At 38.7% G+C, this 16,865-nt stretch overlaps 2 protein-coding genes across 4 annotated transcripts; one reads left to right on the top strand and one right to left on the bottom strand.

Annotated features, from left to right (window-relative positions):
- Positions 1-99: 99 nt before the first annotated feature.
- Positions 100-1,809, top strand: LOC109010452 (mavicyanin-like). The gene is made up of 2 exons (XM_018991296.2): positions 100-333; positions 1,202-1,809. The coding sequence occupies exons 1-2, from the start codon at positions 165-167 to the stop codon at positions 1,579-1,581; spliced, it is 549 nt and encodes a 182-aa protein (XP_018846841.1). The 5' UTR covers positions 100-164; the 3' UTR covers positions 1,582-1,809.
- Positions 1,810-2,151: 342 nt separating this feature from the next.
- Positions 2,152-15,329, bottom strand: LOC109010450 (chloride channel protein CLC-d-like). 3 transcript variants are annotated; one of them, XM_018991294.2, is made up of 23 exons: positions 14,857-15,329; positions 14,693-14,765; positions 13,681-13,902; positions 13,553-13,599; positions 13,370-13,468; positions 10,819-10,893; positions 10,420-10,508; positions 9,772-9,912; positions 9,623-9,693; positions 9,466-9,545; positions 9,191-9,340; positions 8,690-8,749; positions 8,520-8,594; positions 5,918-6,069; positions 5,134-5,269; positions 4,935-5,063; positions 4,165-4,242; positions 4,017-4,072; positions 3,828-3,914; positions 3,590-3,746; positions 3,409-3,510; positions 3,235-3,281; positions 2,152-2,564 (listed from the first exon to the last, which is right to left on the bottom strand). In XM_018991294.2, the coding sequence occupies exons 1-23, from the start codon at positions 15,031-15,033 to the stop codon at positions 2,468-2,470; spliced, it is 2,400 nt and encodes a 799-aa protein (XP_018846839.1). In that variant the 5' UTR covers positions 15,034-15,329; the 3' UTR covers positions 2,152-2,467. The 3 variants fall into 3 exon arrangements, with proteins under 3 accessions (XP_018846839.1, XP_018846838.1, XP_018846840.1); XM_018991293.2 differs by having other exon boundaries at positions 9,623-9,912; XM_018991295.2 differs by having other exon boundaries at positions 3,240-3,281; positions 9,623-9,912.
- Between the last annotated feature and the right edge of the window lie 1,536 nt (positions 15,330-16,865).

Below are 16,865 nucleotides of genomic sequence, written 5' to 3'. Positions count from 1 at the left end.
AACAGTACAGCACCAAACGCACTTTTCTGATCAAGCTCCAACCGCCACTTCAAAAGCTATGCAAGTCCAAAAGATTTATAAGAGGTCCTACACAGACAGCCTCTCCAATTCTCTCAACCCATCCAAAAACAAACATATTTGGTTCCTTCCAGCTTCCACAGGCCATGTCTTTGCTGGAGAGTGCAGTAGTTGTGCTCATGGCGATGGCTGTGGTGCATGTTTCCGATGCAGCTGTGCACAAGGTTGGGGACTCTGCAGGTTGGACCACCATTGGAAATGTGGACTACAAGCAGTGGGCTGCTGCTAAGACCTTTCGAGTTGGTGACATTATCAGTAAGATTTGTTCATAATCAAATTGTCTACTTCAATTTCATTTTGGGTACTCTGTACTTTGTGAGTAGTACTGGGTTTTGCTTCTGTGATCGTAATTCCCCTTTACTTGGATGCTCATTTAGTTCTAATTATGTCAAAGTTATGCTCTAATGTGTGAGTCTACTTCCTGATTCTTCTCAAATGGGCTCTGTGAAATTCTGTCTTGCTCAGTAATTGTTCTATGGGGGCAGCAGATTCAAGTTTAAAAAAAAAAGCAACTTGCTTCTATGAATAAATAGATAAAAATAGGCAATTAATGTACACAGGACCAGAAGCAAAAGCGTTGCCTCTCTGTTTTGTTTGGGTTTTTTAAGGAACCTGATACAGTATTTATCTCCAAATAGGTGCCCCCCAGACATTGCCTTGAATATAATGGGTGTAGGCATTGTCTGGCAACAACTGCTTTCCTTCTTTGTGCCAATGGAGGAAAGTAGCATTATGCCATTGAGTGCATTATGATTGACACCATTCAAACACCCAAATGGCTATACGCGATAAAAATAAACTTTCCGTACGTGGAGGTTTCATGATTTGGTCGGCCATGATGTATGGTGTTTTGGCGCCCCATATGCACTCACTCTTTTCCATCAACTCATGCGCGCTTTCATGATAAGTGCTCACACTTTGAAATTCAATGCATATTTGGTAGGGTACCACATCCACTTTGTGCATTTGGTACAATGAATGAAGATATAAAGGAGATATTAGAAAAAGCTAGCCTTCGTTTTTGCTAAAAGCTAAATTCTTGGTATTGTCAAAGAAATTTTGAGCTACTGACTGTTTATATACAACGGTGTTTATCTTATTTATATGGTTAATGTTGTGACAGTTTTCGAGTACAACGCTCAGTTTCACAACGTGATGCGAGTAACGCACGCAATGTACAAGACGTGCAATGTTTCAATCCCTTTGGACACCTTCACCACCGGAAATGACTCAATTACTATCACCAGTAAAGGTCACCACTTCTTCTTCTGTGGCGTCCCCGGTCATTGCCAAGCTGGTCAGAAGGTTGATATCAATGTTATGCCTCACAATCTTTCGCCTGCTCCAACTCCGTCTGCATCAGTATCTCCTATAGCCCCTGCCACTGGCGTGCCTGTTCCTTCTCCAAGCAAGGCTGCTCCGTGGAATGTTTTGGAGGGTGGTTTTGGTTTGCTTGGGTTGGCTATGGCATTTTTTGCTCATTTTGTGTGTGGATATGCTTAATCAAGGTTTTTTGTGGAATCTCCAAGAATTTCATTGTTTTGGGACTTGCGAGGGAATAATTTAGAGTGTGGTAAATATTGATACTCATTGATCATTAATTAGATCATACATAAACGTGTTACAAATTTCCCATAATTGTAATTCTTGTCTTTCTGGACTAAGACATGATACCAGTATCCCTTGTAATATGATGTTATACAGAGATTCACAAGGTTTTGAAGTTTTTAATTGCGGCAACTAGGCTTTCCGATTGAATATCCCATTAGAAACTTCCTTCCAATTCTAATTTAATGGTTCAATAAAGCAAAGGAAATAATACCATTCTACAGTATCAACTATCAAGACCCCTTAACCATTTCACCATTCACAAAGGGCACATAACTCCTACCTACTTCCACCTATTTTGAAGTCTTCGTTATCCACTGTCCATATAAACTGTTTCAATTACCCTGCAATGGGTGAACGGTTTACTTATTCTGGTTTGTAACACATCATCAAAGAAAGGAACTCCAACAATAGAAGGCCTCTGTTGATTGATGGGCAAGGAGGAGCAAAACCTAGCAACCCATGAAAAGAACCCACGACCTTTATTTTAACCCCTCCCTCGCTCACTCTCTAGTTCCACCGTAGCTCAATTAGTATATAATGTTATTTTAATCATGAAAAGAGCTTGCTCAACTAATCTGCCAAGTCATCATCCTTCTCGGTTGTATATGATACAAAATTCAGATAGGTGTGTGATCCATTAATCCTAGGGAAGAATAATCAATTAACAATTCTAGACCTACACGCTTCATGATATATTTGTAAAGACAAAATGGGAGAAACAATTAGATTTCAGGGATAAACACAAAATTATGTAATCCAGGACGGCTGGACGGCAACATCAGCTGGATGTACGAGCTTGGAGCAGAAGACCATTGAGAAGCGGTCTTTCTGCATCCCAACTCCCCGTGGACACACTTGTATCACCGTGCCGAATTCTGCATTCAGATGATCATCCACAGGATTAAAAATATGAAAATAAATGACTGACAGATTGATGTTCCATCAGAAAAGATTTAACCCAGCTATGGACCAGTACAGCGTGAAAGCAAAATATAATTTTGACATGCACAAGATCTCAACATCCTCCCTCTAATGTATTGGCTTTAAACAAACTGGCAGCTTCACTTCCATTGAAATACACCACTCTAAAATCTGAAGCATTAAATATAATAGGTTTTAAAAAGCAATTCCCCCATCTCTTGCAGTTCACCAAACATCCAGTCTTTTTTTTTCTTGTTCCAGGGATGGAACAACAAAAATAAATAAATAAACGTATCTCAGGCATGCTAATCAGAGACCTCAAGGCACATCACTACGTTCTTCTAAAGCTCATCGCTGCAAGCCCCTGATACTTTGAAATCATGGATAATCGCTTCAATGATGCTATTTAATACAAGCATTTAAAAGACTGGTTAATGGTTATCAAACAACTTCCATGAAAGAAATACAAAATTTTAAAATACAATCAGTCCTGTAAAAATCCAAAACCGAAATGCATTTTCACTAGCCCTATACAGTTTTTTTTCTTTTTTTTTTTTCAGATTCTCCAACGCACAAATATTATTAATGTTGGTATATCTGACATGAGTAAAGCATCATAGAGACCTTACACTAGTCGATTGGAGCTCCACTGTATCCGATTCCTCGTTATCCTGCCATGGAAATCATCAAATATCAGTTCTATTGGCATCCACATATATCAATTACTACAGATCCTATTATACTGGAGAAGATAAAAATAAAAAATAAAATAAAATGAGTCTAACACAGTAGCAATACCTCAATCAACAAATCCTTTCGGGTAATCAGGCCAATCACACGAGATGGACGAGGTGCAACAAATATGTGTCTCAAACCTAGTTGGCGGAAAAGATTATATACCTGCACAATTAAGAAGACGAAACTCTTAGCTGATACAATTAGAAATAGACATAGCTCACATGCAGGATGGAATCATCACCTTCGTCAGAGACATATCTTCAGGCACAATGTATGGAGATGGATTCAAAAATGGGGCAAGATCTATGTACATTTCCAAGTCATCTGGACTAAGCTGTATATCATCTATAGATATTCCTTTACTGGAAGCAGGTTTGACAAATTCACTAGGGGTATGCCTGGAGTTTGGGGAACCATCAAAATCTTACAGAGAGCGAAGAAAAGGCAAGACTTAACTGTGGTATGAAACCTTCAATTACCTGATAGGCCTGGATCCAGGTCTAGGATCACAGGGCAATGGACTGTGCTGGAAATCTACCTTAGACTGCAGAAGTACCAGCAAATGACTGCATCATGAACCAAATACTATAAAGTTATTTTGTTTTCAACAAAAATTGAAAAAAATGATATCCTATGTACAGAAAGAAAACAAACTCAATATGAGATACCTGCGAAGCACAAGTCCAATGACAAGTGTTTCCCCAGTTCTTGTATGATCAATCACCTGTGTCAGTCAAAGTATGATAAAATTATTGAGAAATGGGCCAAAATATTGTTAAAAAAGGGAAAAGAGAGCAAAGTAGAAGATAATCTTACAGGAAAACCATTATGACTGTTGCTCCGTAAAATAGAAACTACATCTGCAACCTTAACAACACGAGGGAAGGAGACCACCTTCAAAGGTAGGAAATAAAGAACCAAGTGAGTTCTTTAGGGCATACACAACACAAGGAATACAATAGAAACATCAACACAGGTATGCAATGAACATTTCAAGCATGAAGTCCACCTTTGATTTGGCAAGAAAATGGACATATCATTTGACATTAAAGTTACTGCCTCATACTGCTTGGGCCGAAGACCAGGGAAGTTTAGGAGAGATAGGGAGACCCAGCAGCTGCCAGTCAGGGAGGGGATAAGCTTGCTCCTTCACAAGCTTCCCCGCACCAAAAAAAAAATGAAACTGATCCTGTATTAGCTTTAGTTTTTTGGGTTTAGAAGTTTCTAAGTTTTCCTTTTCATTGTGGGGAGAAATCATTTGACCTCTTCACCAAAATCATTCTGACTTTGTCCACACTTTTCTCTTGTAATGAAACAATCATATTACAAAAATAAGACCACTTTTCTTTCTTTTCAAATTAATTGAAAGGCAGCAGGGTTTTCTAGCCTCAGTCAAATCAAGTGGGCCATAACCATTAGGTTTTGGCCATTAGGTTTTGCATGCCTTATTCCAGGTATGCATCTTCAAGTCTTATTGGACCAAGATATATTAGTTCTTGATATCTATACACTAGTCACATGATACATCCTGTTTAAAAGTCATTGTATGTAAGAAAACTGAACTGAAGCATTAAAGTGAAATTCACCCTTTGTCCAGAAGCCTCCTTTGCAGTCATTTTTCGCATTTGGTACTTAGGTTTCGATTCCAGTAATGGAATGCCCTTGAGTCGTGCTTGTTCTTCATATAGACCTTCATTAAAAGCATCACCAACAGCCTGCAGTGGAAAAAGACTAAGTATTTTCACAGAGAAATTATTAGTAAAATGACGAGCATTAAAATACTACCTTTGAAATAAGAAGAACGAGCATGATAAGGGGTAAAAGTTTCAAGTTATTTGTTATCTCAACCATAATGACGCATAGAGAAACCGTCATCCGCATCGACCCTCCAAGAAAAGAAGCAGCTCCCAGTAAAGCATATCTAGAAAGTCCACCAAGAATTACACAAAGCACATCAGAAACAATAGGGACCAAGCATACAGCAAATCGTATAATATTATAGTAACCACCATTCTTACAGAAAAAAAGTGTTGGCAAGGTGCAGATAGAAAGATATGAAAAAGAAGACACCTAATTATGCATTAGATAGAAATGACGAGATAAAAAGATTATACTCTTTCTAGCTAATTGTTGGTAGCACTCAAGTTCATTTTGCGTAAATAAGGAAACCTAGTCCCGGAGCCACAGGACAGTTATCTATACCTAAAACTAGTATATTCAGAAGTGAATAGGAGTTCTTTTCATCATATGTTTAACACACAAAAAATGTTGGTCAGACCCACATGCAGACACAAGACAGGAAAAACCTTTTATGGTTCCCAACCAACAACATAGGCATAGTACAACACAATTAAAATTGGAAATATTATTTTTTGGCACAGAATATCTAAGTACATGGGTGGTGTACAACGAGTAACTCCCAAGTTATGAGCTAAGATTACATAACACAAGGAAATCCAGCAAAGAATTCTAGAGCAATCGCAAAGCAAAGAATTCTAAAGCTCGAATAGCAATGAAATATGAATCTGATCCAAAAAATTCACATGAAAGAAACGACCACATTACTCACGTTCCCTCTTCAATGTTGGGCTTCTTGTAAAAGTTAACAACAAACATGCCGACTAGACGCCCATATGTTGATCCTATCATTATTCCAGGTACAAATTGACCAGCTGGAACAGCAGTACCAAATGTCACCACAGCTAAGGCATAAAACATAACCTGCAATACATTAAAAGAAACTCAATACTGAAATTGTACAAAAATATAAATCTAGCAGAAAAACAGTAATAATATTGTGTGCATCATGAGAACTTAGAAAGTGAATTCAAATGTTATTGGAAGTCCTGGTTCAACTGCCTTGTGGAAAGTGCCCAGGCACAGTGTGATTATTTGTAGGAAACCATATGATTTTCTAATCTCTTGTCAGTTAAGTTTCACATCGTGGGTTTCCTTTCTCATGTGGCATTCTTTCTTGGGGTAGCATGTGGTAATGTGAGCCATTTTCCTGGCATACTCATTGCACACTATCTGGATATGAGCATGCACAGATAAAGATATGGGTTTGAACTAAATTTTCTTGTCTGGTAGGTCAGCCACAACAGTACTTCTAGTTTATTGAAACAAGGATTGGGGTGAAAACAGCTTTGGCTTTCAAATTTCAACATTAGGATTTCACAACCATAAGAAACTGAGGAATCAACAGTATCTTTAGATGAGACATAAGTATGAAACATAGTTACTCGAAACATGATACCATAAAGTAAGAAAGTGAAAATACGATAGTGCATCAACAGTATACTTGTCCAAAATATGGGTTGTAGTGGTATAGGGTGGCTGGTGGCTAGTGTTACAGGCGAGAGAAACTTGGAATTCACAAAACACTTGCGCGAAGGTAACAAAGCCTTTGTGGCTCAACAAGACTCCAACGTACATGGTAGATACCTGATTGTTACCGAAGATGGTGGAGGAGGCAGGCGGAGTGATCTAGTCATTCTGGACGAGTATGAAGGGCTAGGTTGGAAGAAATTTACCGTCAAGTTACGTAGAGCCGCTACTATTTTTTATCCATTCCTAATGATGGGTCACAGCGGGAAAGTCAGGAGAAGACATCCGATCATCAGAACATTAATTTGGAGGTGAAACAAACAGACCCAAGCACAACCGTGGTGGCGAGATGATCGTATGCAGCAACTTTGAAGATGGGTCACACTCTGGCTACTCAATTTGATTCTAGGGGCAAGAAGGGGAACTATGAAAGTGGCCTGGAGTCTATGTAGACCACGCAAGGTCAGAACCAGCAGGAGGAGTCTGACTATGGCAATATGGCTGAAAGAGAGATGCTCAGTACATTAAAGAAGATGAAAAACCAACTTGTTGAGTTGGAGGCAACGGTTGCTTTTTTATCTACGAAAATGACTTGCTTTCAGTTGGAGGTAACATGGCTGTAAGGCCCAATAAGAGGGTGTCCAAGATAGGCTCGAATTTGTTAAAATCTAATAAAGGAAAACAGAAAGTCGAGTTCGGCCCAGTCCCTATAACCCGATCCAGAAGAGTGTGAAGGGTTAAAAGGAAAATAGGGTCATTCGAAGTGGGTTCTATGTCGAGTATCGGTGTAGAGACAGCCGAAATGGAATGCACTCCGCCACGGGTCAGTGTTCTCCCCGAAGAAATGATGGCACCCTCACCGGAGCTGAGTGTAATGACGAGGCTTGAGGGAGATGTAGGGTCTGCCGAAGTGGCACAGAATGAATCGCCGAGGGGTGACATATCTCTAGTTCTCACTGACGAAACGATGGCACCCACGTTGGAGGTGAAGGCAATTGGGGTTTGCCGTCAACCCAAAACCTCCAATGCTGACCATGGCCTCACCACTCATGACAGAGAGAACCAATTTTTCGGTATCTCTTCAGACATCTTGTGACAATAACAAGGGTGTTGTTGAAGAGGTACGACATTTGAATGCAGGGAATGGTGTGGAGGAAATTTTGGGCTTGTCGTTGGTGCCTTGCGAGGAGGAATGTTTAGGGCCTGGTGTATACTTGGGAGCTAAGTTTGGGGAAGATGTTGTCCCCTTAATATCTCTTCCTCCGTTAGCTAGTTCATCATCGGATTGGGTTCTGTAAAAGGCTAACGAAATACAACAGTGTGTGGGGATTACATGTAGAGGATTTGACGACCAATTCACAGCACGACTCACTGCTATTGAGGCGGGTCACTTACTTGAAACGAAATCAAGATTTAAGAAGAGCAAGGAGTTAAAGCGTCTTACTTAGGCAATCAACTACGCCGCTAAAGGAGGTAGTTTAAGTTAAGGGAGAACTAGAGGGAGGGCAGGATTGTAGGAAGGGGTGTAGTATTAGTTTCGGGTGTAGTATGTAGAATGTAACTTCTAAGGGAGTTTCGGGTGGTGTCTTAGTTTTGTGGAAACAAGGGGTTGGGGCAGTTACAGTGATTTGCTTTGTTATTGGGAGGAGCGTTTTGTCCCAATCAGGCTTGGTGTTTATTGGATGGACTTACTAGTCATTAGGGGCACTCTATTATGGGCTAGGTGTTCTCTCTTGTATACACCCAGTGTACTTTGTTACGCCTATTGATATTAATAAATTTTTACTTATAAAAAAAAAAAAAAAAAAAGACCGCACAATAAGTAAAGAGAATAAATGCAGTACCAAAAAGGTCAATAAACTTTGGGCACTGAACTCATGAACGGTTTTTGCACTGAACAGATTCCTAATAGCATCATCCTGCCCAACAAATAATTTATAGAATTAGAAACCAAAGAGAAACCATGGGAATATAGCATGCAAAGCCAAAAAGGAAGAATTTTCAGAAATAATACCTGAGAATTGAAGAAAATAGTAGCAAGGTCGTTGTATTCCTTTTCCTTACTGCAGTAAAACTGAAAATGGCATAGACAAAGATAAGGGTTTGCTAAAACTAAACCAAGATTCCACAACATATATCAGAACTGTAAAATTTTAAATAAAAACAGAAAGAGAAGAAAAAGGTTGATATTCAAGACTTTTTTGTAATCAGTAAAGAACTTTATTAATGAGAAAAGTAGGCATAGCCCAAGATAATTCAAAACTTCTGAAATGAACTTCATATAAAACAAAGATTTTCTTCATCTGACACAAAAAATTTGGTCAGAGGGGAAAATATGTGTAAGACGAAACATTTGTACACACATTGAGTCAGCAACTTTACAGCCGGGTTTAAGGTACAAATTTCAGATTAAACTTGATACATGACTGATGATAATAGTTCGTACTTAAAAAAAAAAGTCACATGCAAACAGAGTTTATGCAAAAGGATGGCAACAAACAGTATCAGATCTTACATTTACATAATTCCCGTACATTCCAGGAGGCCTTGGGCATTCTATACCGGAATCAGGATCTGCTTCAGGGCATGGACTACATTTTCTTAGAAGTGGTAATCCAAAGGAAATGAATGAGGTTATCAGGGAGACAAGGCATGCTTCAATTATCTGTAAGGATTTGAATTTTTGATGGAGATGAAGGGTACAACTCAAGTTTAGATAACTGTCCATCATTTGAAGAACATATAGATATAGAGCATTCAGTTTCCATAACTGTTACCCAAAAAGCCTACCTTGACTCGGTTCCCTCTCTTGTGTAAATGATTTCGGCGCCAATAAGATATATAAAGAGTAAGCTGATTAAACAATGCTCCTATAAAGAAGACAAAAACATTAAACCAAAAATTTTAAGGAAAAAATCTGATGTGTAAGGCAGATTGCAAAACTTACCCAGCAGACCTCCAATAACTCCGATAACTGCCATTGGAAGTAACTCCTCGAAAGAGTAGTCTTCTTGACCACTGGGAATAGGATTGGTCAGAAAAGGAGCAAAACCTTGAGACAGATGAACATAGAAAAGCTGAAGTATAGATGCTAACTCTGATGTGTCCCATATTATGAAGCCACCAGAGCCAAAATGTCCACAATTTCCATTCTTACACCACCCCATTGCAGTACGCACCACAACAGCCACAACAGCAGAAGTAAAAAAGACACGCCACATAAGTTGACTCCTCCACCTTCAATTGTATCATGCAAGTCAATTTAAAAGTTCACATAGACAAATGGTTAAACTGGACCACTTCTAGAATGAAATATGCAAGTGCATGAAAGGAAGTGCATCCCAAGGAAACCAATGCAGGTGCATGATCTTGAACCATACTTTTTTATGACAAGGAATCCCAAAGACCATGCAAACGCAACATGTCTTTAACTCGGTTAAACCCATACCCGTGTAACACGTCCCCATCACACGGATCAAGTAAATGGTTGCCTTTTGCCAATGGGACGAGGCCCCAAGAAACTATTAGCAACCGGGACTCAAACCTTAGACCTGAAGGGAGCACACCACCAAGACTAAGGACCTTATCACTTGAGCCAAATCCTAGGAGTTTTTGAACCATACTAAAACAGATTTGTCAAGACATATATAGATGAGAAAGGGGCAAAAAGGCACTCTTTTACCCACCCACACATCCACTCATGCCAACATTAGTTACATAAATTAAGCACAAAAATTTCCTTACCAAGATGTAACCTCTTCCAATGCAAATAATACACCACCAACCGGAGCCCTAAAGGCTGCAGCAACTCCAGCTGCACACCCACATGTCACCTTTTGAAAACATTAGATAAACGTAAAATGAGCAAAATTCTGAGAACAGAGCATAATATCATGTCCAATATTTTTTGTATAAAAGATTACAGAGTCTGGAAAAAAGATTGTTAAGTTACACCCACAACAAGTGAACAAATCCAAAAGATGCTATCTCCTACCCTTTGCATAAGAATAGAGATAAAATCCCATTATACACATCAACGCCAACAATGCAAGAAATTCATAGCATGTGGAGACTCGGCTGCAAGACAAGACGACAAGCATGGATGTTTTAGACTAATGGATTAAAAGGCTTCAAGTTACTCACAAGATCACGGCGATCACGATCACTCTTGAAAACTTGCAACCATCTTGAACTCAGATGGTATTTGGTGGATCCACCCTGAATTACACAACATAAAAAGTAAATTTTAGTTTGAAAAGAAAACAGTAGGCTGCTGTAACATATGATTTTAAAAACATGGTAGAAGGTTAGAGTTTTTGTTCCTTTAACCCAGCCAGCACCTTTGATTATTAGGATTATCCATAGAAATTTCAACAAAAGAAGTCCAAAGAGTTTCCAAAGTAAATTCCACCACAAAAGTATTCTAATGTAAATTTTTTTAATCACAACCCAAGTATATAGGAAGTATACAAGAAAGACACATTTCTAGAATGAGAAAAAGATACAAGAAAATCATGGAAGTTTTTCCCATTGAAGTCTATAGAAGCAGTCTAATCGAAAAATGTATTGATAAAAGAAAGCTTTAAACTTTCCCCACATCCATCTGCATTCCTCAAAGATTCCATTGCTCTTTTATAGCTGCCACCTAACCCTTTCCATGAAAAAAAAGACAAATGCATAATTCCTCGAGGCATGACCTAAGCCAATCCAACCTAACTGAAGAAGTCACTCCACAGTGCACCTATACAATGAAATAAAAGATGATAACTGGACTCTGCACTCTTACATATGCAGCAACAATCAATCACAACGATGTGTCCCTTCCTTAAATTGTCCATGGCAAAAATCTTTCGTAGAGAGGTTGTCCAAGCAAAGAACACAGCTCTCAAAGGAACCTTTGTCAGCCAAATACTCTTCCAAGAAAATGGGTTAATTTTGTTTTATAGGTAATCAAGAAGTTTTATTCATAGTATAATAGGCATCGCCAAGTACACAAGACGTATACATGAGTAATATCTAACTAGGATTTACAGCTGAAATGGAAACTCATGGACATTTAGCCCTTTAAAATCAATCGCCCCTGCCCAAAGGAACAAAGTTTTAAAAAATAAAGCTTTTGACTCATCCATTGTCCTCTTGTGATCTTCAAAGCTTCTATCATTTCTATCCTTCTAAATACACCAACACATACATATAGGGGTCATCTTCCAAATTGTGCCACTTGTGAATTATCTTGGAGACCACTCCAACTTGCTAAGCCGCCAGCCCTCTAGGCATGACCCATGTTAAGCCCACTCCCACAAAAAGGTCTTCACCATTCTTCAAAGCTTCTATTAAAGTGAGGAAAAAAGACATTATAAAAAAATAATAATACTGAACATCCCACTTTTGGAAGGAGCCAAAAGAATCTTGTTTTTACCTCTTATATTTTGCTGAGAAAAATCGCTAGAAATCTCCACGTTGTCTGCCATACAAGCATCCTTGGCATGAGTAACACTGTACACATCTGTGGAGAATTCTTTGAGGACCCTATTACCACACCACATATCATGCTAGAATTTGATCCTAGATCTCCCACCTCAAATTTGATATGATTAGAAAATCTCCCCCAACCTTTCCTCATATTCTTCCAAAAATATTATAATATAAATTGTTTCCATTTATCCATATTCCTAACCATAACTGTTAAGGACCAGCAACACAGCTTGCACAGTTCAAGCATACCAAAAGCCAATCTTACATCGCAGATAGTGATGAACTTCAGAGAACTATACACAACATGTGGTTGTAAAACCGATGTTTTTTTGTTTACAACAATTGATTGAGCAAATAAGTATTGGAGTCCAGATTTCTAAAATCACACATTATAAAACAAACCTAGACTAGTGTTGGCAAAGCCAAGGTCAAGTAACAATAATGGTATAGACAACCCAATCACCTGAATAACATTCTGGCACCAGTCAAGTCAGCCAGATTATCCATGTCAAAGAAAAGGACCATCCACTCAGATAAATAAGTACCGAACTTACAAATATGACCTCCCTTAATTCAGAATCAAGCTGTTGCAACAAAATTAGTAGTGGGATATGAACTTGAAACTCACAAGGGAGAACAAAAATGAAAAATTGAAAATAAAAAATGGGTCTACTCTAATATATTTAGCTTCCTAATGAAGCAATAGTCCAGCACATAGAGCCTTATTTCCAACCATGTGGTATTGGCATTAGAATGTCCACCCTGCCCCCAATAGAAGAAAATCAAGAGCCATTTATTTTATCTGATGTTATAATAACCATAAGTTGCAGGTTAGAAATATTTCCGTTGTCTTCTTGTAGTAGGGCCCTCAAGCACATAATTTTCAAAGGAAGTTATCGCCATGTAACCAACAGCGTTTTCACTTCACATTTATAATCTTTTATTTTTATTTATTTTTTTATTAGGCGATAGAAACCTTATTCTTCACATTAAAAGGGACTGGTGGAGGGAGGGGAGAAGACAGAAGAATTTATTTATTTTCTTATTGGTAAGACACTAGCAGCTATGAGTCTTGCACTGACAAAGTCACCCTTCACCCCATTCCTACAGGATGAGAAAGTGCAATTTGACCAAAGCTCATCTGCACAAAGGAAATTTGAAAAGAAAAATGCTCTGCCTGGGTAAAATGTATAGTTAATTCTCAGCAATATGTGCTTACTTGTCCGAGCAAAGAAGCAATACAAGCACCAGTATGAACAAGAGGACCTTCTTTGCCTAAAGCTAGACCACCTCCCACTGATCCAATGCTTCCAAATATCTATAAATCACCAGGGGAAAACCACAATCAAAAACATTTATGAAGTTTAACTTTAAAATTTGAGAATGTCAAAGTAGACCATACCTTCCCAATCAAGGTTCTGAAGAGAAGAACGCCATGAATATCAACTCCTGTACAGTGGAATGACACTTGTTAACATATATGACACCGAGACAGCTGACGCATGAGTAGGTCTCAAAGGTGCAGCTTACCATTCAAATATCCTTTGATTTCAGGAATTCCAGATCCAGCTGCAGCTGGTGCAAACTGTGTTATGATATACACAGAGGACAAGACTAAAACTAAGTTGATTAGTACATATACGATAAACCCAGCCACATATGATTTTTGTATTATAGAGAAAGTCAATGCAAACTTCCAGCCGGCAAAGTTCTCAACAGAAAGATTAATAAAAACTGCAGCTAATCCGGTACCTGGAACGATAAAAAAGGAATTAAGATAAATAGCCAAACAACATATATGATAAACACCAAAGATATGAATATCTGTCCTCTAAAGTGAATGTACAAACATGATATTGAAATTACTGTAAAGAGTAATAATACCCTTCATTAAAAATAGAGTTGTAAAAAAGGTTGAAATTACTGAACTTATACATTGGGCTTTGATATCCTCACAATAATCTAATGCCAAAAGGATAACTCAAAATTGAAACAAACTGCATAAATTTCACTCTGTACTGGCATCTAGAAATGCCAAAAGGGGAAAAACCTATCTGCTTCCATCTTTGTAGTGCAAATTTAGATACCCATTATATCATTAGCTGAATGAGCAAATGCAAGTACCTGGCAATTTAATCGGAAAATAGAGTTGAAAATTTGAAAAAAAATCCAAAATCTTATCAGAACCAATGAAAGTCTGGAATAAACTGGACTAATGTACAGACCTACTATATATATATATATGCGTGTGTGTGTGTGTGTGTAATGTTTTCTTCCTCATTTTGTTTTTGCCGAAGTGCTTCGATTATAGCATACTAGCAATTGGAATCAAAACACGCACATTTTCATCCAAAGTATATTTGGTCCTTAATCTCCATAATTAAAGTATCTACAAAAATCCATTTCCAACGATGAGATAATTCACCAAAAATTACGACGTGAAAATAAATAGATCAATTGATGGAGCTCGATCCTAGTCCAAATTAATCTAATTAAGACAAAGACTAACTCGTAAATATAACGACAAACTTATTAAGCTCACCGATGCCAATGAGCAAAGCAAAGAACCACTTCACCACCACATAATATCCAACAAAAATCTTCCCTCTCTGCTCCTATAGATCTCAAAGCACACAAATTGAACTCAGAATCCAACTCGGGAAAAAGGAATTGACCACAATGTTTGAACTAACTCAGAAACCCGACCTGCTCTTCCCAATAGGCGTGATTCTCGACGACTTCGTACTCGAGGCTCTCGACGCCACTCCCATCACTCTTACGCAAGAGCCCTGTATCCCCGTGGTCGCCTTCCTCGGCGTTCGGGAGCCGCGACCACACCATCTTCGCGGTCTCGAATCCATTTTGCAGGTGATTAGAGAGCATGATTGACCAGTGCGTATCAAATTATAAACCCTAAGTTCACAAACCTAACATATCCCTTGGAATCCAATTCCCAAAGTCTTCTTCGAGAATTGAATTCCGTTGCGGCTTTCGAAGTTGAGTCTCCGAGAAGCGAAGAGAAGCAGATCAAAGATTGAAGAATCGTTTACTCCAAAAATACAATGAGAAGACTTGAGAAATTGCCTAGAGAAGAGAAGAGATGATTGAGAAGTGGCGTTGAACCTTGACAACTCTCTCTCTCTCTCTCTCTCTCTCTCTCCGTCTCCCCGTGTATTTGTTTGTTGGAGTCTGCCATTTGAACATTTCCTATGAAACCTGAAGTAGGGGGTACGGGCTTATTCGAGTACATCGATGCTTATTGTAGAAACGGTGCAATTTCATTTCTCTGATCGGCTTGAATCCTGATAGGATTCTTTGATGTACAGCTGTCAATGAGGCAGCGCAAAAACGTAAATTCGCTGCTGAGTACGATGACGTGGGCCACTTTTGTCTGGGAACTTGAGGAATGTCGCTGTAGGCGATAATTGCTCTCAGGTTGAAAGTTGAAACTGGGGAATGTCGTTTGGACCCCACCGCACTTTGAGGTGGAAAATTAAAACAATTTATTTTCTTTATAATTTAAAAAAGTAATAAAAAATGAAAACTATAACGAATACACGTGTTGATACGCCACGTGGTGGTAACACTAGTTGCAGAGGGTCAAAGAAGACCTTAATGGAGTGGACTTGTCGCATTAAAGACTAAAGTGGAAAGCCTCCACGCTAGAGCTCTTCTGACATTCATGAACCCCACAAGTCTCGTACTCATTCATGTCCACGAAATTCCCTGACTAGTTAATTATATTAAATAGTTTTAGGGACAATGTTGTTCACCGGATTGCATCACTCCAATCTTATGTCATTTTTTAACAACGGATGTGGGTCATGGGCCGTCCCGTGCACCGAGCCTACTCCACTTTCTTTTTATGCTACCAGTGCATGTTGGTCTTTGTCAGATTGCATTGAGGTCCTTTTCATGACATTACATGAAAGAGGACTTTGGAAGCTCGAAAAAAAATTGACACCAAAAACACTTTGTGAATGCTTCATCGCACGTTAATATTCATTCTCATGATTTCAGAAGATTTTATCTTGGTTTTATAGGGATGTATAATTATCAAAAGAGAAAAACTTGGAGTCAGTTTAAAATAGGTATTTGCACCAACCAATAATAGCATGCCATGTAGGCACTCTAGGAAAAAAAATGTTAGAGCCGCATCCATCTGATCCCCCTTTTTTTCTCTAAATCTCTCCCTCCCCTGCCTTAGTTCATCTGCACGCAAGTCTCATTTCTTAAAAAAATCCTATTTCTTTCCATCTCCCTCTCACCCAATCCTGCTCCTACCACAACGAACAAAACAAAAAGAAAAGATGGACAGCACCCACCAAGACTGAGGACAATCAAATTAAAAGTAAGTTAATATTACTGACCCAGAAAAAAGATAGGACCTCCACCATTTCTCACGAAGACCTTTGACATGGTGGATGACCCATCCACCAATCACATAGTTTCCTAGAGCAGGGGAGGCAACAACTTTGTTGTGCGGGATCCTTATTCATTCTCTACACATCTCCTTCCAAGATACATAAAGCACAACTATTTCTCAAGCTTTGTCAGGCAGCTCAATACTTATGTAAGTATCCTCTTCAACAGCTGAGATAAACAAAAGTATTCTCTTCAAGAGTATTCTTTTAAAGGATCTCTCCCCCCCCCCCTCTCTCTCTCTCTCTCTCTCTCTCTCTCTCTCTCTCTCCACGCTAGAATGTTCAATCGGT

Source organism: Juglans regia, chromosome 7 (assembly GCF_001411555.2).
Source record: "Juglans regia cultivar Chandler chromosome 7, Walnut 2.0, whole genome shotgun sequence".
Taxonomy (NCBI): Eukaryota; Viridiplantae; Streptophyta; class Magnoliopsida; order Fagales; family Juglandaceae; genus Juglans; species Juglans regia.
The sequence above is the reverse complement of the archived record's forward strand: the minus strand, read 5'-3'. Positions and strand labels throughout refer to the sequence as shown.